The following is a 13,215-nucleotide window of genomic DNA, read 5'->3' as shown; positions in this document are numbered from 1 at the left end:
ACACTTGAGTGATTCCACACCTACTATATATACCCAGCGCTCACAAGTGCCCTCCTTAATACCCATCACCCATTTAACCCATCCCCTGACCACCTCCCCTCCAGCAACCCTGTTTGTTCTCTACAGCTGAGTCTGCTTTATGATTTGCCTCTCTCTTTCATGGGGGGCCATGTTCATCTGTTCCTCTTCTTAAATTCCACATATGAGTTTAGCAAAATAAGTATATAAAAGAAACAGATTTGATGCTTACCACAATAGGACACTCATTATCGTGGGTAATATCCATAAACAGAGCATGTGCAATAGCTGGCATTAGTGGCCTCAAACAGGGCTGAACAAAGGATCCAACAGGTTCTCCTCCATATCTGTAAACTAATCTGCCCTCTTCATGGCTATTATATGCACTCATTGCCTCTGCAAAGCATTATAGAATATTTTAATGGTCTTCATTATTATTGTTCAAGAAGAGGTTAGTCTCTTATCATGACTAACTTTCCAAAAAAAGACTGCATAAATATTATCAAAAATAAATCTGCTTTAAACATTTAAACACGTCTATTAGTTTAACTGACAAAAAAGTCTTCTCTATAATTAGAGAAATGGCTCCTGGAGGTAAAAGGAAACATGTTTTTTAGTAGGATGTTGGTTATATAAAATCTACAGGAAAAAAATCTAAGATCATCTCATTTATCAAAGTAGGAGATTAAAACAGATTTGTGTATTTTCAAAAACAAGTGATTTTGTTCATGAGTCATCAATTCATCCTACTGGTCTTTCAATTTAAAATGAGATATTTTACCCCAAAGTGGAAATTTTTCTTGATAAAAAGAGACTGAGTTATAGGAAATTTTGTGCGAAGTATTTAAAGAACACTAACTATTTTGAAAATTATTAAACATTGTATATAATGCTACTAAATGCTTTTTAATTGGCTTAAACAAAAACTAAAGTTTTAGATGAGAAATACACTTCAACAAGCCTACCTCTTATTAGGGAACTAATGCCAAGTCTAGTAACAAAGATGTTGTCCAGGTCTTCGCTTCCTGTGAACAGTTCAGCTACTACATACAAATTGGGTTGCAATTTCCTAGCAGCATCCAACATGTACTGCAAAAAGCACAGTCACAAATGTAACACAAAGAGAAAAGAAAGTTCGGGGGAAGGAAAGGAGACAAGACTGGGCACAGATTTGAACATGTCATGGAACAAGACAAAATTGAAATCCCAGAAGAATTTCCAAAGAAATTTAATTGTGCGTATGTAAGAAATACACAGAAACAGAAATTATAAAGAAAATAAAATAGTTAAAAAGGATTAGAATTTGCAAAGATATAGAGACACAAAGGGGGAAAAAAGGAAGAAGAAAAATATCAGTGTCACATTAAAAAATGTAAACCATAAGACTGATTCTGCTAAGCTTTCACCCTGTTTTACGTGTTTTTTCAATACCTCTAAACTATTAACTTGCAGGCAGTTGACGAAGCCATTATTGCTAAATTCCCTACTGGTGAGTTATCTAGCTATTGCAAAGATTAAGTCTGACTATACTTTATAAAGCCAACTTTTCCTAAAAAATGGTAATAAACTCTTATTAACCAGAAATCAAATTGGTTCCAATTTTTTGACATGTTTGCATAAAATTTAATAAAAAATAATTTGAATTCTATCAGCTATCAAGTAGGGTGCTAGAAGATTTTGTAACTCAAAATTATGTAAATTGAGTTTTAATTTTTTGTTTTGCCAAAATGTTACAATAATCTTATAATTATATATATATTTTGCTGTTGCTAAAAGCATAATAAGGAAAAACCTTTGCTAGTTTTTGGAGCTAAAAAATGTTCTATTAACTAATGTTCACTGAATTCTTCCAAAGCAAATCAATTTTTCACCATATGATTTGAAACATACTCATTATAATGCTGCCTTAAAAAAAGAGAAATAAGTGTTTTCCAGATAAGCATACATTCCCAAAGAGCACTAAGTTATCACTAGGAAGCTACCAAAGATCTTATTAGCAGGATGAAAATTGTGTTTACAAAGCTGTGTTAGGTAGAAGATAATGCTATAAATATTGGCATTGTTTCAATTTCTGTAAAAAGCCCAAAGAGGGATAAACAACCTTTGTTTACACTTACATTTTATAAATAAGAAATAAAATGGGGCTAATCAATGGGGCTAAAATGAGGTTTAATATACTGTAATGTTAGTGCTTACATAATAACATGTAACAAGTGACTTCACAGTGTTTATTAATATATTAAAAGCAACCTAAGAATAACAATAAGATAGATATTTGCATATTATTAAAACATTAATATCAATCCTTTAAAAATTAACAATAAAATATTAGTAATATTTTAACAATATACATGGCGATTTGGTTATGTATGTGTTATCAGAGACATATGATCTACTTCCCTAAACTGAAATAAAAATATTAACTTGTTAAAAAAAAAAAATATTAACTTGTTAAACATTTTATAGCCCAGTATTCCCTAACACCTGCATCAAAAGATTTTATTATTAGTGTGAAATTATGCTGAAGTGCTAAGTACTACCACCAAATCAATGCTGGTATCCAACGAGCAAAAGGAAACGTGTACTTGTATATTTTATTTAAGGAAGCAAAGAATGAATACTACGTTTCTTTGCCTAATGTAGATGAATTGTATTTCTGTACCTCAGCTACATGAAGAGGCGTTGAGTGGCAGTTATCAAGACGTACTCCCTGGAAATAGGTTGCAGTTATTTCAGTGTATTTTTTCATGTGTGCCCAGAGATAAGGACAGTCCTCTGGTTTATTCCCATAGCGTAATTTAACACTGTCTCCCCAGCAAATAAGCTCTCTCCTTAGGTAAACTTCTGAACCTGTAAAAAAAAAAAAAAAAAAAAAAAAAAAAAAAAGGAGCTTGCTTTCAATGGTTCAAGAAATAACATGAAAACATTTACTTCAAGGAAATGTTTTAAAATCACATGGACTATTTTTTATGGTGAAAAAAATAATTAGATTCATAGCCGACTAGACTCAGTTTAGATGATCCCGATTTTGTTGGCAACATCCAAAGTATCATATCAGGAGTCAAACATATGCTTTCTCCTCTCCATCAGGCCTGATCAAGGTGTTGACCTTGACCACATCAATATTGTAAAGCTTCTTCACAACCTGTTTGAGCTGGTGCTTATTGGCCTTGACATTCACAATGAACATGAGTGTGTTGTTGTCTTCTACTTTCTTCATGGCTGATTTGGTAGTCAGGGGAAACCTTATGATGGCATAGTGATCAAGCTCGTTTCTCCTGGGGGTGCTCTTTTGAGGGTATTTGGGCTGCTTTGGAGACATATGGTCTTGGGTCCTCAGAATGTGGGTGACATGTGGATCTTGTGTGTGTGTGTGTGTGTGTGTATGTGACTGTGAACGCCTTTCAGCGCTGCTTTTTTAGCTTTCAAAGCCTTTGCTTTGAAAAAAAAAAAAAAAAAAAAGCCTTTGCTTTGGCTTCGGCTTTGGGAGGGGCAGGGACTTCCTTCTTCGCACCATCTTTGTGAAAGGGATCCACATCCACTATTTCTACCATAAATCATGTATTGTTTAAAATTTTGTCTAAAATGGCATGGGTTTCTAAATTTATAAAGTTTAAACAATACTAATTCATATATTTTTTGCTAAAATTGTACCTATAGTCTCTTCTAAAAATGTGTACTTAATGTAAAAAAAAAAATCAAGTTGCTTCTTGTAAAGGAAAACAGTAACAGTGATATAAGCCCTTTGAAGACAGAGTTTTACCAAAAACATTTAAAGCTGAATTTCCACCTTGTTACTCATTTTTGGCAACAGGTTACATTAAATCCACAGCATACAGTAGAATGCCTTTTCTCATTTAGAATAACTAGAAAGGAGAAGGCAGAGCTACACTTAAACCCAAAGTGACATTCCTTTTTAAAAAAGGGAGATTTTTGTAGTAAATTTATTAATTTTTTTTAAAAAGGTTTTATTTATTTATTCATGAGAGACACACACAGAGAGAGAGGCAGAGACACAGGCAGAGGGAGAAGCAGGCTCCCTGTGGGGAGCCCGATGCAGAACTCAATCGTGGGACCCCAGTATCACGCCCTGGGGTGAAGCCAGGTGCTAAACTGCTGAGCCACCCAGGGATCCCCCTTGAATTAAATTTAAAGTCATTCAAACAGACTTCTAAAATGTTGAAAAACATATTGATGGGTCCCCAGCAAAATTCTTCCTGGCAAAGAAATAGCTGTAGAAAAATAAAATGCTAGGAGTGAGAGGGGAACCGAAAATTAGTTTCCAGTGTAACTGCTATTCAGTACCTTAATAACCCCCTGGCTATGAATGAAAATATCTCTTATGGCAATATAGTTGTAATAGTAGTGGTTTCAAATATATTTTTAAAAAAACAATAGATTAAAATTTTAACCATATAAAATCTTATGCAAAACCATAATATAAAATAGATAAAAGCCATTCTGGTTGAGTATAGAAGGATAAGGAGAGGAAAGGGTGGGGGAGAAAAAGATGAATGCCATTCTTTTTGTCAATCCCTTTTCTTCTCTCTCAAACTGTATGTACCTCTGGCACTTCTGTGTTGAAATAGTTTAAGAACTATTAGCCTAGTGGGAAAAAAGTCAATGAAACAGTATATTTTGAGCTTGCTGTAAACTTTTCTTTCCCTATCCACAGAGAAGCTAACAAAAATGATGTACCTGGTTCAGCAAAGTTTCGAAGGGGATCATCTCCCATTACCCATCCATTATGGGCCATCAGAAAACAAGCTTTATTTGGGTTATGAATCATAGACTCTTCTGTGGAGACGGTCATTTCTTCAAATGGGAACGTAAAATATCTATGGAGATACAATTAAATATTAAATCTAGACAGACTCTTTGGAGAGAATTTAAATTAGTCTCTTAAAATTAAACTTCCTCCCTAACAAATAGAGTAAGATTAGTTTTACATTATTTATAGGAAATAAACTTAGTTAAAGGTCAAAAATTTTCAGGAGACTTTTTGAGGTAAATCTACTAAGATTTGAGAAATGGAAAGTTAGCATTATCTGGTTAACATTTTAAGTAATAACTTAAAATCTCATAAAATTACTAAGAAAATCATTGAAGTATTGATATTACTTTGCAAAAGCTTTTTGCTACCCTTTAGTTGCCTAATCTGTGCTGCACATTACCTACAAGATAAGGAGCTGAATTTTCCATTTTTAACTTCCAATGAAAAGAAAACAAAAATGGAATACCTGGTAACTAATGGATGTTTTCTAGTGACAGGTCCTAATTTAGGACCGTGGCCAGCCATTCGTTCATAAAACACATTTCCCAAAAGGCAATTAACTGCCTAGAACACATTAAATTATGTTACGTCAGTAAAAACAATAAACAGTATAAAGACTCAAAGAAAAACAGCAGTTCAAAAGTAGGTGAAACCTGTTCCTGATGATAATTCACGAGTTGATGCTTCTCTGAATTTAATTCCTCAATTCTCTTACGGAACCAATTACAGCATTCATCGATTGCAGCTGGGCCCTTGCTAAAGCAGAGAGAGCAATACCACTGAAAATCTAATGGATTTAAAAGTACATTTAAAAATTTTCTAACATGGGTCATAGGAATTGTATTTATTTATCTATTTATTTATTTATTTGAAACTTTAAACATACTTATCAGGATCTTAATAATGGCTGAAGAAGTTTTCCAATTGTGAACAATTTTATATACACATATAGGAACATGGACCACCACACAGAAAAAAGAGGAAAACATCATGCATTTGAACCAGTGGAATTATGGTGAATTACTTTACTGAATTTTCTATTCAGGACTTTAATACTAGCCATAAAGGTCCGTAAGTAATATTATCCTTTACTTCATAGGAAAAATACAAAACATACTCATGTGGTATGAAAGTTGCTAGTGCAATGTTCATATCTACAGTGCAGCCAAGTCTTCTGTATTCAGGATCCTGAATAATCTTAAGGTGTTCCTTTGGATCAGGCTTGGTTGTTATTTTCCTATTTTCTGAAAGAAAGAAAAGATGGTATCTTAAATGCAAAATCCACAAGAAGATTTTATTTATTTTTTATTTATTTATTTTTTAAAGATTTTATTTATTTATTCATGAGAGACAGAGAGAGAGAGAGGAAGAGACACAGGCAGAGGGAGAAACAGGCTCCATGCAGGGAGCCCGATGCGGGACTCGATCCCGGGACTCCAGGGTCATGCCCTGGGCCGAAGGCAGGCACCAAACCGCTGAGCCACTAGGGATCCCCTACACAAGAAGATTTTAACTGTTACTGATATCCAAATTTTTAGCTTATAATTTTTTCACAGAAAACAAAACAAATGTTTATTTCATAAGCATCCTTCCCTACCACCCCCCATCTTCCTGCACACCATCTAACACACACACATGTACACACATAAAGAAGGAGGGGAAAGAGAGAGAAGGGAGGGAGGGAGAAGAACATTACAGGATAAAAACACAGGGATTCCTATCAGGTGAACCCTTGCCCCACTTTTCTGCCTTAGTCAACATTCTCTTATTTTATACATAAGGATATTGGTGGTAGAAGTTTTCTTTCTAGGTGTTACCAAATATACTAATATCAGGAGTTTTATTTCTTCAAAGACTGCTTTCTATTCAAAAGTCTGATTAACAGCTTGACTTTTTTTGCATTCTCTGAAAGAAGTACACAGGCTTGATTTTATACTTTTTTCCTTTTTACCAATAAGCATATTCCTTAACAATAATAAAAAATGAAAAAGTAAATAAATGTTTTATGGAAAGGATTTTCATCCCTTTCCTGGAACTTGTTCCTTTTTTTTTTTTTTTTTTAAAGATTTTATTTATTTATCTATGAGAGACTGGTCAGAGAGAGGCAGAGACAGACAGAGGGAAAAGCAGGACCCCTGCAGGGAGCCTGATTCAGGATTTGATCCCAGGACTCTGGGATCACAACCTGAGCCAAAGGCACATGCTCAACCACTTAGCCACCCAGGTGCCCCTGGAACTTGTTCCTAAAAAAATTAGGTGTTGTTCAGGATTGCCTCTACTGGGCTTGATTTTACTTATTTTTTATTTATTATTCTTTTAATATTTCTTTTATTTTTTTATTTTTTAAAAGATTTTATTTATTCATGAGAGACACAGAGAGAGAGAGGCAGAGACACAGGCAGAGGGGGAAGCAGGCTCCATGCAGGGAGCCCAATTTGGGACTCGATCATGGGACCCCAGGATCACGCCCTGGGCTGAAGGCAGGTTCTAAACCGCTGAGCCACCCATGGATCCCCTAATATTTGTCTTTTAAATTTAAAATCAATTAATTAACATATTGAATATTATTAGTTTCAGAGGTAGAATTTAGTGATTCATCCATCAGTTGCATATAACAGCAGTGCTCATTACATCAAGTGCCTCCTTAAATGGGCTTGATTTTATATTAACTAATTAGTATCTGGCTTATTCTAAAGAGACCTTGAAGTGACTTATAAAAGCACAAACAAAATAAAATGTAAATAGATTCTTAAAATTTAGTTTCTGAGGTTCATTTGGAAGAGTAAATATATTAAACCTGCCAATGGGGCACCTGAATTGTTCATCGGATTAAGCACCTACCTTTAGCTTAGGTCATGTCATGATCCCAGTGTCCTGGGACTGAGCCCTGCATCAGGCTTCCTGCTCCACAGGAAGTCTGCTTCTCCCTCTCCCTAGGCCCCTCCCTCCACTTGTGCTCTCTCGCTCTCTCTCAAACAAATGAATAAAATCTTAAAAAGAAAAGAAAAGAAAACTGCCAGAGAGTGTTTGAAAAAAAAGGCTAACACGATCAGTATAAATGATAAAATAGTCTTCAGTACTGATAGAATGAATAAAAGATCACTGGAATAGTACAGAAAAGAAATCAACATATATTTAGTATATGACTACACTATGAAGTATTTATGGTGTACAACAAATCAGTATAAAAGGATGGATTATCAACTCAATACCATTTTTTGAATAAAAATACACACAAAAAATTCCAGGTGTGTTGAATATTTATTTATTTTTAAATATTTACTTATTTTAAAATATTTATTTATTTATTTCAAAGAGAGAGAGTGTGTGTGCGTGCAGTGAGGAGGGGCAGGGGGAGAGGGTGAGAGGGAATCCCAAGCAGATTCCCTGCTGAGCCTGGAGCCCAATATGAGGCTTGATCCCATGACAGTGAGATCATCACCTGAGCTGAAATCGAGTCAGAAGCTTAACTGACAGCTACCCAGGTGTCCATTGGGCATTTAAATGTAAAAAATAAATACGATTAGAAGAAAACAGCATTTTTTTTTTTTTTTTTAAAGAAAACAGAATGTGCGGAATGCCTGGGTGGCTCAGTGGTTAAGCGTCTGCCTTTGGCTCATGGTGTGATCCTGGAGTTCCCGGATCGAGTCCCACATCGGGCTCCCTGCATGGAGCCTGCTTCTCCCTCTGCCTATGTCCTATGTCTCTGCCTCTCTCTGTATCTCTCATGAATAAATAAATAAAATCTTAAAAAAAAAAAAAAAAAAGAATGTTGATGGAAGGTTTTTTTTCCAAGCATGATGTGAAATTAGAAGCCATAAAAGATGGACAAATTTGACTGCACTGAAAAAAAAATACCATAATCAAGAGTTAAAAGATCAACAGCATACCAGGAGGACATATTTAAGTCAGTATAATAAGGAAACACAAATATTAATAAGTCAATGTGAAAAAGTCAAACAGGCCACTAGAAAAATAGGGAAAGGACATTAACAGACAATTAATGGAAGATCTATAAATAGTGAAATAACATGTGAAAAGGTGCTTCACTAATGAATAAAGAACTACAAATTAAAATAAGGAGGGAAGGATCCCTGAGTAGCTCAGTGGTTTAGCTCCTGCCTTCGCCCAGGGCGTGATCCTAGAGTCCAAGGATCAAGTCCCACGTTGGGCTCCCTGCATGGAGCCTGCTTCTTCTCCCTCTGCCTGTGTCTCTGCCTCTCTCTCTCTCAATCTGTATCTCTCATGAATAAATAAATAAAATCTTAAGGAGGGAAAAAAACCCAGTTTTTAAAAAAATAAGGAATGTTTTTCCATGATTGACAAACATTATAAATATTAATTGTACCTAACGATATAGTTAATGATAATGTAAATTGGTATAACTTGTGTTGAAAAACTACACAATATCTATTGTAAATTTATCATTAAATTTTTATGCTCTTGACTCAGAAATTCTATGTCTAACAATTTATCCTGCAGATGTACTCATGTAAGTAAAGATAACACATACAAAGATATATTTTCTATAATACTGCTTATAAACATATAGGTTCTACTAAAGTAAGGGTCTGCTATGTTCACTACTGATTCCCCATGCCTGGAAGAGTACCCAGTAGGTGGTTCAAAAGATAAGTATTGAATGAATGAATGAATGAATGATGAAGGGACGGCTGGGTAGCTCAGAGGTTTAGCATCTGCCTTTGGCTCAGGGTGTGATCCTGGGGTCCTGGGATTGAGTTTTGCATCAGGCTCGCTGCATGTATCCTGCTTCTCCCTCTGCCTGTGTTTCTGCCTCTCTCTCTCTGCAGGATCAGGCCCTGGGCTGAAGGTGGCGCTAAACCATTGAGCCACCTGGGCTGCCCAAAAATAAAATCTTAAAAAAAAAAAGTTTAAGGGCACCTGGGTGGCTCAGTCAGTTGAGTGTCCAACTCTACAGATTTTGGCTCAGTCATGATCTCTCGGCCGTGGAATTGAGCCATGCATCTGGCTCTGCATTCAATAGGAAGTCTGCTTGAGATTCTTTCTCTCCCTCTTCCTTTCCCTCTTCCTCTTTCCCCCTATGCTTTCTCTCTCTCTAAAAATAAGTAAATAAATCTTAAAAAAAATAAACACAGTGTACTGCTACCCAGAGGTTAAAAGCTGCCTTTGGCAGCTGCAGTAACCTGCTCTACGACCTCCCGTTCACGCACTTAACATATATTGAACTCTACTATATTCCGGGCATTGTGCTAAGGAACCAATACTAAGAAACAGTCCCCAAGGGAAATAATTATGTTATATATTATTATGTCACGCCCTTTAGATATCTCTGCTCTCAGCTTCTAGAACCATAGTTATAGTAACACAAATATATAATAATAATAACAGATTTAATAATGTCTTAACCAGAGGAAAGAAGACTCATCTCCTTAAAAGAAACAGTAAATTTCCTAAAATTGCTAGGAACATTCTAATGTATATCCTTTACCTTGTGTAAGAAGTCTTCTAAATTGCTCAACTGCTTTGTAAACGTCTACTTGGAAAAATTCCCAGAGTTGAATCTTTGGAAAAATATCCTCCCAAATTATTTTTCGAATGCACTGAAAAATTTCAATAGGTAAAAAATACATTTAAAATCATTTCACTAAATATTGTCAAATTTAAAATACTCTAGTTTTCAACTATATATTTAATTTATACTTCAGAAATTTTGTTATTCTGTTTTAGTGTGATACTCCTCTATACATACTGACATTCATTTGATGATCATTTTCAATCAAAGCAGGTACTCCTTTTTCTTTGTATTTCCCTTCTGCAACGTCACATGATAAATGCCACAGTGCTCTGTCTAAGACCCAGGCAGGTTTTAAGTGTGGAGAATTTACAAGGTTATATGCACTTTCTGGATGTTCCTGGATCCATTTACTATTAGCAGCTTAAAGAAAAAGGAAACATAAAGGAATCTCTTGTAATTAAAATGAAGTTAGTATCCATGTTAAGTTTAAAGATGAAATAAAATATCAACAACCACCACTTATTTTCTTATATAATAGACATCAATATTTAAATATTATATAAACTATGTATTACCTATTGATGTTATACTTTATATTAAATATTTGCTAAAATATTTATCATGATTTATGATACTGTAAAGTGAAAAAATGTTTTCCGGTTGTGGTATCTTGTCATCCACTTCACTATATATTTTTCTTTTCTGTCATAGGAATTTTTAATGCTGTAAGATACAACACTGACTTATTAACACCCCTGTAATAACATGTTTACTATTGTGGGAATTAAGAATGGTCTTGTCCGTGGCCCACTTTGACAGTCCTTGAGTCAATTATATTTTGGAATATTCCTTCTAAGTCTGAAAAACACCTATCCCTCCAAGCCAGACAGGGCTTCCACCCAATCTTCAGAACTCAAAATGTCATTTACACCTTTTTTCCTACATAATCATTTCTTCCTGTGTTTTTTGTGGGGGAGAGGGGAGTGAGGTAAGGTTCTTTCCTCTCTATCTTTAAATATGATTGTATCTCCCTAAGGCTAAGAATACAAACAAATACACATCCTATACAAACAGAGTTATTTCTCTGACTTCTGTAATTTATCAGTATCAAAACCAAACATCTAGAAAATCCAACCTGTATCTGCTGCCTCCACTTTCTCCCTACAGTCTTGTTCCTTTTCCCACTGTATTCTGCTGCTGCAGCCAGCACTCCACTGAGGTTACTCTAAGCCTCCTAATCCTGAAATTTAGTGCTACTTTCTCAACTTTATCCATTTAACCTCTATAACATTTGCCATTACTGATTCATCCTTCATTGATTTATAAAATACCTCTTCCTTGATATAGAAAAGGTATCATCTTGGTGGTTTTTAGTTTTTCCTTCTCTCTTTTGATCCTTCTCCTCATTTCTGCTAAACCTTTGAGGGAGGTGTGCTACATCTTATTCCTTCTCTTTCTTTATTTTACCTGCCCTTCCTCATCTCACCCACTCTTCTTGGGACCTACATCTCAAACCAATCTCAAACCAATCCCAGCTCCAGCCAAGGCCCAGGCACATTTACCCAAGCACTTGATGAGTAGTACTGCCTGAGGACAGCATGTTAACTCAAAATCCATTTGTATATATGTCTATATATATCTACACTTAGGATGTGATCTATCCCAGGCACTGTTCTGGGAAATGGATATTCTGCAGCAAAAGTGAGCAAAGCTCCTGTCCTTGTGGAGCTTTTGCATTCTAGAGAGGGGGATTTGTTTATTTGTTTTATTGTGCTTAGACAATTCTGATAGAAGAAAGTTCAGTTCTCTCACAGGTAACTTCTTTGTATAGCTAATCTTGAATGGTTAGTAAGATACATTGTTTTAGTAATACTGATAAAAGTGAGGCTGAGAAATTGCTAAAAGATACATACTCAAAGAACAAGGGTGTACCTTACAATCCTACTATCCATTTGTATCAGTAAATGCAGAATCAGAATCAGAGTTCTGCAAGGTATTCCACATATTTACAACATTAAAGAATATCTGCTTTAATTTTTAAATAAATAAAAGCTATATATATTTTTGTTTCATCTTTAAAATAGAGTAATTCCCCTGAATTCCTATTGAGGAGCATCAGTGGTTAATGTACATGAAATAAAAATAACTACTGAACACCTACCATATGCCAATACATACACTAATTTATTAATCCTCATATACTACTGTATGATGTAGGACACACTTATGTTCCTTAAACAGATGAGGAACTGAGGCACAGAGAAGTAAGTTACTCAGCCAAAGTCATACAACTAGAAATGAATTTGGGCAAGTTTCTTCAGATCTTGCAATCTTAACCAGATGAATGTGTTCATGTCTCACTCACTCAGCTGAGTATCATTACAATCCTTACAGAATTTAAAAATCATTATTATTTCTAGTTTCAGTCGTTTATTTAATAAATAATGGAGTACATAATTTATTTATTATTTACTTATATCCATAATAAACACTTGGATGAAGAAGACAGGATACATAAGAAGCAAAGACGTTGTAATAACAGTTAAGTCAATAATTCTCCAATCCAAATCAAGCTGGTTTTCCTTAGTTTTATCATCAGAGTTAATAGAATTCAAGATGTAAGAGAAAAATGTAATGATAATTATATCCAGTTTGGATTTTCATTTATTAAGAATACTATGGCCACCCTAATTTTTTAAATGGTAAAATCCTGAAACTTTGTTACTTATTTTTTTGAAACAAAATCAAGTGTAAAATGAAAAAAATTCTAAGCATTAGCTAACAACGTATTTTTTCTAATTCTACATGGAAGAGAAGCCAAATCAACCACATCTTAATAAGTATCAAAATAAGTGAAACATGGAGTTCTAAAGCGGTACAGTAAGGAACTTAGCAGACATTTGCCCCAGCAAAACCATAATTTAAA

At 34.8% G+C, this 13,215-nt stretch overlaps 1 protein-coding gene across 5 annotated transcripts in view; it reads right to left on the bottom strand.

Annotated features, from left to right (window-relative positions):
* The window catches only part of AGL (amylo-alpha-1,6-glucosidase and 4-alpha-glucanotransferase), a 72,714-nt gene that overhangs the window by 39,199 nt on the left and 20,300 nt on the right, over positions 1 to 13,215 (bottom strand). For all 5 annotated transcript variants that reach the window (XM_072834665.1, XM_072834661.1, XM_072834663.1 and 2 more), the window contains exons 6-14: positions 10,528 to 10,709; positions 10,263 to 10,374; positions 5,910 to 6,036; positions 5,446 to 5,548; positions 5,259 to 5,356; positions 4,717 to 4,856; positions 2,681 to 2,868; positions 984 to 1,107; positions 251 to 414 (exon numbers count right to left, since the gene is read on the bottom strand). In XM_072834665.1, the coding sequence (XP_072690766.1) occupies positions 251 to 414; positions 984 to 1,107; positions 2,681 to 2,868; positions 4,717 to 4,856; positions 5,259 to 5,356; positions 5,446 to 5,548; positions 5,910 to 6,036; positions 10,263 to 10,374; positions 10,528 to 10,709 (1,238 nt within the window). The remainder of the gene's footprint in view (positions 1 to 250; positions 415 to 983; positions 1,108 to 2,680; positions 2,869 to 4,716; positions 4,857 to 5,258; positions 5,357 to 5,445; positions 5,549 to 5,909; positions 6,037 to 10,262; positions 10,375 to 10,527; positions 10,710 to 13,215) is intronic.

Source organism: Canis lupus, chromosome 8, assembly GCF_048164855.1.
Source record: "Canis lupus baileyi chromosome 8, mCanLup2.hap1, whole genome shotgun sequence".
In the NCBI taxonomy this organism is placed as follows: Eukaryota; Metazoa; Chordata; class Mammalia; order Carnivora; family Canidae; genus Canis; species Canis lupus.
This window is presented reverse-complemented; position numbering and strand designations above follow the sequence as displayed.